This window comes from Lissotriton helveticus, chromosome 2_1 (genome assembly GCF_964261635.1).
Source record: "Lissotriton helveticus chromosome 2_1, aLisHel1.1, whole genome shotgun sequence".
Lineage (NCBI taxonomy): Eukaryota > Metazoa > Chordata > Amphibia > Caudata > Salamandridae > Lissotriton > Lissotriton helveticus.
This window is the reverse complement of record NC_136059.1, coordinates 59,144,604-59,158,768: the sequence shown is the minus strand read 5'-3', so window position 1 is coordinate 59,158,768 and position 14,165 is coordinate 59,144,604. Positions and strand designations below refer to the sequence as shown.

The window sequence follows — 14,165 nt, the reverse complement described above, 5'->3', positions numbered from 1 at the left end:
CTTGTAGATCTGAATAAGTTGGATTAACTTCAGGAGTTTGAGGAGACACTCGTCTCTTTACTCCAACAACAAGGCCCTCCGAGAGAGTGTAGAGGAAGCCAGCCCTTCACTAATATTGAGCCCAAATGTGATTTTAGCAGCTTCCCTCCCTCACACACGTCCTATGATTAACCACATGCCCCAGGTGAGCCCTCATGCGCCTCTTTCTTACTTTCCCCTCCTGGTAACATCAACCACACTACTGGTAGATAATGTAATCTTATCTCCTGGAACATGACAGGTCTGTCCTCCAAGTTTACTGAAGTCAGATCGCTACTGTATGTTAGGTCATACAAATTCATATGCTTACATGAAACCTGCAAGACTAAGAATATTTTTTTATGGACGGGTATAAGACTATCTTCTGCCCAGCGTCATACTCAATATGGGATGAGCTAGTGGGGGCTTCATTTTATTTGTGGATCTAGAACTTTGTAATGATTTAAAGATTTTAAAGTGGGACTCTCAGGTATTCCAGGGTATAGAATTGCACAGGGGGAGAGCACTTACGCTTGTTATTATCAATTTTTATAACGCCATGAGGGAGGAGGGCGGGTATTCCAATTTCAATGCCTTAAATTGTGCCCTAGACTCAATAAAGGAGGAGGGCTGTGGGCCATGAACCTTATTTTAGTGGGTGATTTCAACTGTCATTTGTGCCCGTCCTTTGTGAAAAATCAGTCGATTGCCCAGCCTAGCCCGCTTTTGGACGACCTTGACACAGAAGCCACCATGGAAGGGAAGGTGTTAAACAACCTCTTACTTACTCATAACCTGGTACACACTCTCGACCAGTGGCATTCTGGGCCTATTTATCAATTGCCCCCGACCTATAAAGGAAGGGGTTCTGCATCTATCATAGAATTTATATTCATGACAGCACCATTGGGAGTGCTCCCAGGCTTATTTAATATAGAGCACAGTGCTTTTAGTGACCACAATCCACTAACACTTGTGCTGACAGGGCTGGGCAACCCCCAATAGGTCCTCGAAAGTTCCAGGCATCTTTAACCTTCACTGATCAGGGTAGGAGCCTTCGATGGGCGAGCATAGATGTAAAGATCTTTAACTTTTGCCTTTTTTCCTCCTGTCAGGAAGAGAACGGTGCATGTCTGGATCCTCATACACGAGCGAGGAAATTTTAAGCTTGTTCTCTTCCAAAGCTCAGGTAGTTTCTGGCTTTTTAACCACACAGGCAGCGGGGAGTGCCCCGGCTTCCCCCTTATTGTTTGATCACAAGCGTTTGCAGGCTTTAAGAAGGCTAAAAGCAGCCCTGAAACAGGTGCCATGGAGTAAGATAGAAGGCCTCGTGCTGACGCTTTTATAAAGAGACACTGAAAGAGCGCAGGCTCCAACTTCAAATGCAGGCTTGGGAGAACTTAACCAAAGAGGATGAATTGTGGGGTTCATCCTTATTTTGGAAAATTATCAATTGCCCATGCTTTGCAAACCCAGTCAAACTGTCTATGTACCATCACATCACGCCGGATCAGTGGGTGTCCCATTATGAAAAAGTTTACATTGTAGGCTGTCAGGGCGACCAATGTGTAGACATACCTTCCTGCCCGGCGGTCCCCTCCATTAGTTTTTCTCTGGAGGAGGTGTCCTCGAGCATCGAGTTGTTGGCACTAAACAGGGTCATGGGTCCTGATGGTATATCTCCGGACCTTTACAGCGATAACATTGAGGTCTGGGTTCCTATATTGACCAAAGTCTTAAATGCAGGGGCCTCCAAGGTGATATTGCCTTACTGGTCCACTGCCTTTATAATGCCGACTTTTAAAAAAGGAGATAAGGATAACCCACAATCTTTTCATCCAATATCCCTCATTGATGCCGTAGTCAATGTCTTGGGTCGGGTACTCTTATCCAGATTGTCTTTTTGGGCCACAGACAGCCAGATTTTATCAGATGTCCGATATGGCTTCCGGAAAGGTCTGTCAACTATGGACCAATGTCTCAACCTTTATCTCCTGATATCTAAATACACAGTGGCACAACTGGGCACTATGTACTTAGTTTTTATGGATCTTACATTTGCTTTTGACCGGGTAAACCGGAATAAGTTTGTGGACATATTAATCTCTCTGGGAGTGCATCCTTGCATTGTCCATTTATATATCCCTCCATGCCCACATGACGGTGGCAGTGAGATTTTCCCATGAGGGAGACCTGTCTAATCATTTTAATTGTACACTGGAAGTGCACCAAGGCTGCATTTTAGCTCCTTTCTTATTCTCTCTTTATATTACTGGCCTTGAGGCTTCCCTTTTGGCACTCCAGACAGACTCCCCTAGAGTAGGCGGGAGAGCTTTTCCAGGACTACTTTATGCTGATGTCGCGGTGCTCAAGGCCCGTATTGGCCGGGGCCTGCAGGTTTTAATAGATGGATTGTGGCATTCATGGACAGCAAAACCTGTCAGTTAATTTCACAAAGTCCTATGTTTTAGTAGCAGGTCCCCGGGGGGCTGAGGGGGAAAAGTTTTAAAACTGGCAAACATACTCTTGGTAAAGTCTCGTCCTTCCCTTATCTGGGTGTGTTATTTGATGACAAATTACAGTGCGAAGCCCTCTCAGATGGGAAGATGAGCGACCTGAATAAATCCTTGGGAGCCTTCGCTATCTTTGCAAGTAGATTGGGTTCATGGGACCCCGAAGTCATCTTAAAATTGTATGAGTCTAAAGGCAATTCTAGAGTTTTATATGGCAGCAAAATCTGAGGGTCTTGCCATCACACAGGTTGCGGAAAATAAGTTTCTGCAACGGATCCTGAGAGTGCCCCAAGGCACGCCAGCTTGATCTGTGCATGAAGAGCTAGGGGTTGGTTATCTGGCTGATCAAGTGGCAATCAAATCTTTAGTGACCTGGTTAAAGATATGGACATGCGAACATAAGGGTTTAAAGCGCATGATCCTATCGGATTGTCTGGCATTGGATGATTGCAATAAAATCCCTTGGATACGATACGTAAAGGAGTACTTCCAGGCCATAGGAAGGCCAGACATTTTTCTTGCAAATGACACTTTAAGTTTCAGGGACGTTGAAATTGTAAAAGACCTATACCACAAATTCTTTACTACGAATCGCGAAAACACTGAGCTTAGTAAACCCTCAGTGAGGTCCTATGTAATGTTAAAATCAGTCCTGGGTATTGAACCATGCCCCTCACCTTAACTAGTGCCTCATGATAGATTTCTAATCACACATTTTAGATTCAATCAGCTTCATCATTTCTTAGCATCTCCGGCTGGTTTCTTTTTTCCATCGGACCAAAGAGGTCCCTGTGTCTGCAATCTTCGATCTCCTCAGGAGACGTTACATTTTGTACTACTGGGTTCATTTTTTCCTTTGCCCAGAAAACGCTTCCTCCAGCCCTTATTAAAAAGTCTGAAGTTTAGGCAGGCCAAAGTGGCACTCTTGCACGTACAGTTCTTACCTAACCCCTTTACACTCTGTGCAGTAACAAGTTTTTTGCGGGCCGCTTACAGATCTAGGCTCTCCAGAGTTGACTGAACTTGTGTGGCCTGCATTGGTAAATTATTTTATTTTTGCAATCAGGTGTGTACAGCCTTGCCCCACAGAGTTTTACCAATTTACATTGTTTTGAAAATATGATGAAGTATTAGCTGCATGAAATGCTTTTTTGTATGTTATGTGGTGTAATTTCCTTTATTGTTTGATTTTTTGACTGTATCATTTATGGATGTGTTTGCCATATATATATAACCTGCACTGATAGTCTGCACTGATGGCATTCACAGCTAACTTACCTGCACCAATAGCCTTCACTGATGGCCTCCACTAATAACTGTCACTGCTAACCTGCACTGATGGTCTGCACTGGTGGCCTTTCCTCCTAACCTGCACTGATAGCCTGCATTATAACCTGCATGGATAGCCTGCCTTGATAACCTGCACTGATGGCCTTCACTGCTAACTGGCACTGATAGCCTGCATGGAATGCATTCACTGCTAGCCTGCACTGACATCCTGCATTGATGACCTGCAACAATAGCTTGCACTGATGACTTTCACTGCTAAACTGCACTGATAGTCTGCACTGATAGTCTGCACTGATAGTTAGCACTGATGAACGTCTCTGCTAACCTGCACTGAATGCCTTCACTGCTAGTCTGCACTAATGAAAGTCACTGCTAACCTGCACTGATGACCTACACTGATCGTCTTCACTGGTAGCCTACACAGTTAACGTGCACTGCGCACACATTTCTTTCAAACACTGTAGGTTTGGTGTAGAAATGGTCTCATGAATTTATCTTTTCCAGGGATTCCAACAAGACCAACACACTCATCAATCGTATCCAAGGAAAGGAAAGTCTATACAAGGGGCAGTTTAACTTGGTAGCGCCTGATGGTTCTGTGATCCCAACCAAGTCTGGAGGCAACTCTCTGTACTGTGCTCTGTAAATGGCCAAAGGGGGCCAGCCGAACCAGGATATCTCAAAGGAGGCGGCGGATTTCAAGCAGAAGGTGTATAAGGAGGTAAGTTAACATTAAATATAGTTAAAAGGAGAGAGGACACTTTGCAGGCTGCGTTGACATTTTATGGCCACCAAGCACAAGTGAATGCAGAGCACGACATATCGCATCCATCCTGTCACTGCTTCTGGTGTCATTGTGTGAGTGACTCTTTCACAATGCTTCCCCATCCTAAACAATGCTCCCGCCGTCTCACCTACTCGATGAGACGCGTGAGGGTTCTGGACAAAGAGATTTGAACGTGATTTGGCGCATATACTGAAGAGGGAGCGTTGTGGTATTTATATCCTTCTTTCTAATTGTATCCACGCCGGTGGTCCAATTGAAGACAGTGAAGCCTTGAAAATGTTGCATGTGTGTACAAACTGAGGCAACAAAATATGTTGGCTGTCGCTCTGGCCTACAAAACTGCATATGAAGATTCCACTAACAAGTATAAAAGAATGAAGACACTACTATGATTTGTTTAAATATGAATTGAATTTTTACGTGTGCTAGGGAGTTGAACCTTCCCTCCGAGTGGCAGTCTGAGAGGGTGTAATGGACAGAATGTCCTCACCTCACTTCCTCATATTCATTCCTGCATGTGTCATGTCATTCATTCTGATCTACATGTGTGAGTGAGCCTTGGGTGATTTACTCAGACTCACATCTCTTCTCACCTGGCTCACTCCTTTCGATCTAAGTGTGTGCGCGAGCTATCCCACCCACCATCAAGAATACCCCCTTACAGAAAGGATAACTCTCACCAGAAATGACACAGCAGCAATCATGCAGACCATCCATTCATGGGGCTCCGCGGACCAATGGCCCCACCACATCTACAACGGAGGAACATCACCATTCAGCACCACCCTAACCCACCTCATCAATACCTCCATCAGGTCCACCAGTTTCCCGGATGAATGGAAGCTTGCAGAAATCAAAGCTGTACTCACGACACGCATCCAGAGTACCTTTTGACCCATCTCCCTGCTCCCCTAGCCAGCCAAAGTAATTGAAAAGGCCACCAACAAGCAACTCATAACCCACCTCGACCTTCACCATCTTCTAGACAACACTCAATCATGATTCAGGATGCAACACAGCACTGACACAGCACTCATCCCGACCACCACCGACATTCGAATCATCCTGGACCTAAGAGAAACAACAGGACTCATCCTGTTTGACCACTCCGCAGCCTTCAACACTGTCTCCCATAACAATCTCATCAGAAGACTCCACAAGATTGGCATACAAGGATCATCTCTTAAATGGGTATGTTCCATTCTCATGGCATGAACTCAAAGGGTCAGGCTGCCACCCTTCACATCAGAGAACAAGAAATTGATATCCAGAGTCCCACAGCGATCCTCCCTCTGCCCCACCCTTTTCTAAATATACATAGCACCGCTTGCCAACATCATCCTATCCCAAGACATCACCTTAATCTCCTACACCGATGACACTCAACTCATGCTGTCCTTGATGGACAAGACAATCACCACCAGAGCTAACTTCACCAACTGCATGGCCATGGTAGCAGATTGAATGCAGACCAACTGCCTGCAGCTCAACTCTGAGAAGACGGAAGTACCGGATCTTTGGCAAAAAGACCTCCCCGTAGGACTACGCCTGGTGGCCATCGTACCTTGGACCCACACTCTCACACCACGTAAGAAATCCAGGGATCATTATAGACAAGCTCAACATGACAGCTCATGTCAACACAGTGTGCACCTCCTGTTTTTATATTCTGTGCATGCTACAAAAGATCTTCAAATGGTTGCCTCACTATACCAGATGGACCCTCACATGGACTCTTATCACCAGCAGGCTCGACTACAAAATCACTCTCTACTCCAGAAACTCCCAAAAACTCCTACAAAGACTCTGGGGCCTCATTTATGAAAAGTGACGCAACGCTGCGTGAAAACAGCGATGCGTCAATTTTCACTGCGCTCTCCCTACGACACTAACGATGCGTCATATTTACAGTATGACGCATCATGTCACAAGGAGTTACAGATACGTCAGTATTTCTGACATATCTGTTGGCGCAAAAGTGACGCATTGCTGGAGTGTGTCACAAAAGTGACGCAACTCCAGCAATGTGTAATTTCACATGGGCAAGTCCCATGTTGTTACTGCCTGCATCAGTCTTATGCCTGCCATGAGGCAGGCGTTAGATTTTGACGCAGTAGCGTCCAAGAAATGGCGCAGTGAAATCTTATAGACGTCACTTCTATGACACTTTCTTGCATCAAACCCCCCCCCTTGCATACATTATACCTGGCGTAGGTATAATATCGCGCAGGGGTTTACAAAGTGATGCCTCTACCTAGATGCGCCACTTTGTAAATATGGTGCAACAAGGCACATTTTTTACTCCGCTGGTGCGTCACAAAAAGTGACGCACCAGCGGCGTGAAAGTGATGCAAGGGCTCATAAATGAGCCCCCTGGATCATTGAGAACACCGCTGCAAGACTAATACTGAACCTCCTATGCTGCACCCACATCACACTGCACCTCAAGAAGCCTCACTGGCTCCCCGTCCCCCCGCGTAGCCAATTCAAACTTCTCACGCATGCATACAAAGCCCTACACAACTCAGGGTCAGAATACCTGAACAGTTGCATACACTTCCACCAAACCACCAGACACCGACGCTCTGCCTCACTCTTACTTGCACAGATTCCCACATCTGTAAAATCAAAACAGGAGGTCGCTCATTTTGCTACATCACACCCATGATGTGGAAAGGCCTCCCCTAACCCTCACAGTCATCTCTTCACTTCTTGAGTCCCACAAGAAGCTGAGGACCTGCCTCTTCAAACAAGCACCTTCAGGACCACACCTACATACCTACACACCAGCCCAAGCTCTTAGGTACTCTTTTGGATGATTTGTGTGCTATATATTAGCGCTCTGAGACCTACGGGTGATTTATGCGCTATATAAATACAAATACATACATACATATAAACCAATATGTCATAACATATTATGACATAGCCCATAGTCCAAGTGAGCTTTGGGAGCCACATTCAGAGCCACATCGATTCTACTCACCACTGGTTCACTCCTTTTGATCTAACTCTCCATTGACACTTGGGAAACCCCTGCTATAATTGACTGAGTGAGCCTTGGGAGCCTCAGCCAGAACCCATTCTATTCTACTTACACCTGGCTCACTCTTTCAGGTGTAAGTGTGTGAGTGAGTCTCTCTCATCTTCAGTTGAAAAGTTTGTGGATGGCCTTTAGGCCTAGCCGTATCGATCCTCTCCTCTGCCAATGGATGGGATACATTTTCAGGTCTCTCCTCGGTGCCACTACAAGAACCCTCGCACGGATCTACCCCAGGTCTGCAACTTGTGCTTATCACTGGAGCACAAGGAAGGAGACTGCGAGGCCTGTTGCTTGTTCAAGTTGAAAAAGACTCCACCAGATCATTGGGCTTGATGATGAAAAATGCAGTACCAAGGCACTCAACAGACTCCGGATATCTTCAGAGAAGATTCTGAACAGGAAGAGGCGGACGCTGCAGAAGAAGAGGAGGCCTTTTCAGTCTGATAATCAGGTTCTGACCTTAAGATCGAGTTGGAGTCAGAAGACATTCCAGCAGGACAGGGTGTCATGAGTAGCAAAATCCCTGTACCCCTAAACTATTATTTACTAAATATAAGGCTTCAGCACCACCTCTGTCTCTGGGCCTTGGTCGGCACCGAGATGACGTTTCTGATGCCCAGCCCTCGGGCCCGGCATTGAAACAAGTGGTCAAGCCTTGAGGCTCAGTATCGAGCTGAGACAAATTGTTTTCGGACTCAAAACATTTTTCTCCAAAAGACACATCTGGTTCAGAGCCCTAATCCTCCAGTTCGAAACAAAAGTCAGTTTCGGAGCAGAAACCTTCCACTTCCAAAGACAAGAAAGACAAGTCTGGTTCGCCACCAAAACCTCTGATGCCGATATCAAAAGATGATATTTCAGATCCCCAGAACCAATCTTAGACATTACGAAGGAAAAACTGTATCCAAAGCAGAAAAAGCACTACATCAGTCCTGTCTCTGCTTCTCTTCAGCAGCATATTTGCCTCTTCCTACATACACCTGCCTACTTCTCCACTACCACCCCTCTATCAGCCCTTTTCTCCTGGTGCCACACCTTCCCCCACTAACTATAGTGTAGAAGCTCTCCCCATGTGCCCTGAAGGGTATTATCCTGAGGAATTAACCTTTCTGACACCATTTTAACATCCATATCCCTCTTTCATTGTAAAAAAATATATACTTGGTACTGGTTTTCTGCACTGTATGTCAGTATGTCAGTAGTATGGGCTCCCAGTGCGGTTAGTTATGTGAAATTCAGGGGTCTATTTGGAGTATTCATCGCAGACTGCATTTAGTTGTAAGTAGAGCTCTTGAGGCGGAAAGCCGAGAGCAGATTTTAAAGAATACTTTTAAAATTGTTGTGATACTGTGTTTTTAAATATTGAATTCAGTCTACCTCTTGGCTCCCCACGTGACTCCCTCCCTGCGCAGCCGAGTCAGGCGCTGCAGCGGGTGGCAGGCGAATCGCCGGGACACCAGGGCCACGCCCACTGAAATAGGCCACGCCCCCTTCCACTACAAAAGCGCGCCCTTCCCGCCAGCCCCTTGTTGTAAGTAGAGCTCTTGAGGCGGAAAGCCGAGAGCAGATTTTAAAGAATATTTTTAAAATTGTTGTGATACTGTGTTTTTAAATATTGAATTCAGTCTACCTCTTGGCTCCCCACGTGACTCCCTCCCCGCGCAGCCGAGTCAGGCGCTGCAGCGGGTGGCAGGCGAATCGCCGGGACACCAGGGCCACGCCCACTGAAATAGGCCACGCCCCCTTCCACTACAAAAGCGCGCCCTTCCCGCCAGCCGCTTGTTGTAAGTAGAGCTCTTGAGGCGGAAAGCCGAGAGCAGATTTTAAAGAATACTTTTAAAATTGTTGTGATACTGTGTTTTTAAATATTGAATTCAGTCTACCTCTTGGCTCCCCACGTGACTCCCTCCCCGCGCAGCCGAGTCAGGCACTGCAGCGGGTGGCAGGCGAATCGCCGGGACACCAGGGCCACGCCCACTGAAATAGGCCACGCCCCCTTACACCGTCATATAGGATGTGCTGGTTCCGGAGGCGCAGCGGACGGGCGCAGCGGGCGCGCCGGCGGTGCGCCGAAGGCGCGCCAAAGGCAAACCCGTCTGCGACCAGACGGGACCAGGGGCCATCAACCCTGGTTCTCCCACTTCCCAGGCCAGGACATATAGCTCGACAGCCTTATACAGCATTGGAAGAACAGCTGTTGCACAGTGTACACATACATTTGCTCCTACAGAGCTTCCCCCCCGCTGCCCGGACTGCAAACATTCCTTTCGGAACACTCCGTTGGCCCCAGCACAGAAATACAGCATGTACGCATTAAACTGCCGATCACTGCCAAAGCACTGCACACAAATTGCCATGCTGCTCGAGGAGCACAAGCCAGATGTGCTCTTCTTAACAGAAACATGGCTCACGGCTCAATCGGAGCCTAACATGGTCGCAGCCTTACCAGCTGGCTACCACATCCTCAGACTCGACAGACCGTAAGGGAGAGGGGGTGGTCTGGCCATCATTACAAAGGACCAGTACCACTGCCGAACTACAGCAGATACTATCCCTGGCTGCGAGAGTCTGGAATTCTGCATAGAGTTCATCGCAAATAACTCCTTCTCCGGCACGTTGATATATCGTCCCCCCCGAGTCTGCAAAACTATTCCTTAGATCTCTCCCAGAGATCATAGCAAAAAGAATTCTATCGGCGGCCAATTACACGGTGTTGGGAGACCTCAATCTCCATTTCAATTCACCGTCAGACAACACTGCTAAGGAGTTAACAGACGACCTTGGAGCCCTTCAACTGGTCCAACTCGCAGCTGTTCTTGCTTGCTGTGACTCTGCTGGGCTTTACATTGCCTGCTTCTACGGAGGAAGGAGATAAGCGGCATTTATTGTGATTGTACCTGAGGCTGTTCGACAGGGGCCGGGACTGCGAGACCCAGGCTTCAGCGCGTGAAGACCGGAGCGCACCTGGAGTCTCTTCCCGCCCCTGCTCCGCCCTGTTTGCTGGCTGCTTGCTCTACCCTGATTTGCTGCCTCGACTACTTACAGCTCGCGGCCCCCGCTCCGCGGGGGCCGCTCGCAGCTGTTCTTGCTTGCCGTGACTCTGCTGGGCTTTACATTGCCTGCTTCTACGGAGGAAGGAGATAAGCAGCATTTATTGTGATTGTACCTGAGGCTGTTAGACAGGGGCCGGGACTGCGAGACCCAGGCTTCAGCGCGTGAAGACCGGAGCGCACCTGGAGTCTCTTCCCGCCCCTGCTCCGCCCTGTTTGCTGGCTGCTTGCTCTACCCTGATTTGCTGCCTCGACTACTTACAGCTCGTGGCCCCCGCTCCGCGGGTGCCGCTCGCAGCTGTTCTTGCTTGCCGTGACTCTGCTGGGCTTTACATTGCCTGCTTCTACGGAGGAAGGAGATAAGCGGCATTTATTGTGATTGTACCTGAGGCTGTTAGACAGGGGCCGGGACTGCGAGACCCAGGCTTCAGCGCGTGAAGACCGGAGCGCACCTGGAGTCTCTTCCCGCCCCTTGCTCCTCCTATTTAGGACACACCCTCCACGCTAAGCGGGACGCTTGCGGGACGCCGGGCTAAGCCCGGGCAAAGGGCGGGCCATCTGTGGCCCTCAGTGGCCGAGGCTGGCTGGGCTGGGCCCGGTTATTTTCATCGCTTGTACTTTTTATTTGAAGTGTTTTATCCTTTCTCCTATTGGAAATACGCCTGACTGTTTGTGGAAGAAATCATCCATCTAAATTGACTGGTAGCTTCCTCGGACTCTATTTTCGGGCAGACTTTGTTGCATCTCCAGGACTGTTTTTATTATTGTGGTATATTGTATTAATCTTGTGTTCACTCAACCGGAGGAAAATCATTGTTATAATATAAATTTGTGGACACATTTTCTAAAAGATGTTTAAGAAACTGCGTTCTGGAAGGGAAGTGGGCGGTTTGCCTAGTGCAAATAATGAAACTAATCGCACGAGAAATAAATCGGTAAACAATCCCCCCCTTAAGGGTCAATGCCATCTGTATGAGATTTGGGATTTGCCCTCCCCTAAGAACGCTAATTTACCCTCTAAAAAAGCCCCCTGCGCCTCGGCCAAGGAGGTCCATATGCAACCTATTACATGCCTGCCGCTTTCTTGTTCGCAGCTCGCACCACAACAACCTGTGCCAGTGGTGTCTTCTTCCCCTGTTTTCTCCGAAGGGAATGGGGAAAGCAAACTCACTTCTTCAGCACATGAGAGGGAATCTACGAATCTTCCACCTATGCCTCAAACCCCGCTGAAGGATATGTTGGGTGGTGATTTGTCCGCACTATTCATTGACCATGAACTTTGCGGCCGGTATGTAGATATAGCGAAAATGGAGTCCCTGGCCCCTATTAAATCCTCAGGGGGTGCTACCCCATCTGGTCTAATGTTGTATAGTAGTATCCCCTCACTGAATGATCAGGATATGTCCGATTTGTTAGTCGCTTCTGGGACCCCGGGCCTTAATCTATCTGGCACTTGCCGTCCACTGGAAGCATGTGAAAAACCAATTTCTGAATCCATGATTGCCTTGGAACAATTACTAGCCTCTATTTTATCTCTTTTGGGGAAATTTGTTGGCAATTCGGATTGTATTTTGGAATCCGTTACCCAAATACTGAAGTCATTGTTACAAAAGTCACCGGATATGAGGAGTGTTCCCCCCATGACCGAACATAGTCGGCCGATGGGGGAAATAAATGTGGCTTCAGTGGATTTTGACACGAAAGCTGGGACATCAGTTTTGATACCACATACTGCAGCTATCCCCTTAACTGCAGTGCCGAACTGTATAAATAATTCAGTTCTTGAGATAATGGAGGAAAATAAATCCATATCTGACCCTAAAGTGGTTCAAGACCTATTTCCCATCTTCGTGTCTGAAAATAAAAAAGAATTTACCGATGATAAAGATGAGGTAAAGGTAAAAAATGGGAAATCTAGAAGCAATAAGGGGAATAAAAGGAAACCAACTCGTAAATATAGGAAGAAAAGGCAGCGTTGGATAATTTTTCAAAATTCTTTGTCTGCACTGGAGAATGAAGTGATTGATCTGGAGCCATCTTCTATATCTGGAAAGGCAGATATTGATATTGAACCGAACTTACCCATTAGTACCTTTTTTAAGGTAGAAAGTGAATTGTGTCCCCCAACGACTTTGGAATCCATTCCACAAATGGGGGGCCCTCTTACCAGTCTCTTCCTACCATCAGCGACTGGAGTTTCAATTCAAAATCCATCTGGGTCCCTTAACCCCTTGGCCTCTCCTTTCCGTGTAGTTTCAGAGAATGGAGATCGCCATTTCCCATATTGTCCTTTAACAACTTTAAACGCTCCAGTAGAAACTCTTGTGTTAGACTTTTTACCTTTATTTGACGTTGACTTGCCCTTAAACAGAGCTTGGCTTCTTAAGCGTTTTAGTGAGATTGATAGTCTCCATCATATCCAAACTAGGGATATTGAGTTAGTCTCCCTGTTTGGTGAAGTCAAGGTAACGAGTATAAGGGTGAAATTTTATTCTCCTATTATTGTAAACTTGATACTACAGCAAGCTGAGAACTTCCAGCGTACAGGCATTGATATTCTCCCGATCTTTAACCTTGGTAATATAAACCCGTCTTTCGGGGAGGTATCTAGAAGGGAGGAACAAAATGGGGTAGCCTCTCCTCTTAGAGACCTGAAGATTTGGGTATCTAAGGGAAAACGCTCGGTTTCACAAGTGAAGCCACTTCCGCTGACTCAGAACTCCTCTCTGGTAGAGGACAATAATCGGTGGAACTGGCTGCACAGTGCCTTATCTACTAAATCAAAAGATGATCCAAGATTGTTTCAGCATCTTTAACACCCCACTAAATATTATCTCCTGGAACGCTGCAGGGATTCACAGTAGCCCAGAGAAGTTTGAGTTTCTATTTTCTCCAGGAGCAAATGTGATCTGCCTACAGGAAACGTGGTGTATTGATACGCTGAAGGTCTCTAAGGATTATTATGTCCTGGAAGTCCCTGCCGTCCCCTCTAAGAAAGGTCATGCCAGGGGAGGAATCGCTTGCTTATTATCTAATAAATTGCACTGGAAATTCACCCATTACATGGATTCTAGCAAACTTTTCCATGCTATAACCATTGACAATTTGTTTAATAACGGGATAAAGTCCCCTATTGTAATTGTGAATGTTTATATTCCTCCGGAAGAGTGTTTTAATGCGATTTTAAAGCAGGTATTTCGATACATTGATCTAATTAAAAATGTCCCATCCCCTCCGGACATTTTGTTGGTAGGAGACTTGAATTGCAAAATCTCCAATGTTAGCCTGGATCTTTTTAGGAATAAACCTAAAGAAGAGGCGTATTTTGTCCCGCAAGCACTCTTCCCTGATAAATCAGTGACAAACAAAAGAGGGAAGATTTTGCTAAATGAATTAGTGGCCGTCGATGGACTTATATTATATGGGAGATTTCCGTCTGACGTGCCTGCAAAATTTACTCACAA

The 14,165-nt window shown here is 46.7% G+C and overlaps 1 protein-coding gene across 1 annotated transcript in view; it reads left to right on the top strand.

Annotated features, from left to right (window-relative positions):
- Positions 1 to 14,165, top strand: part of LOC144820062 (uncharacterized) — a 226,705-nt gene that overhangs the window by 165,799 nt on the left and 46,741 nt on the right. Inside the window, 1 exon segment of the mRNA XM_078677717.1 lies at positions 4,326 to 4,542. Within this exon segment, the coding sequence (XP_078533843.1) occupies positions 4,326 to 4,542 (217 nt within the window).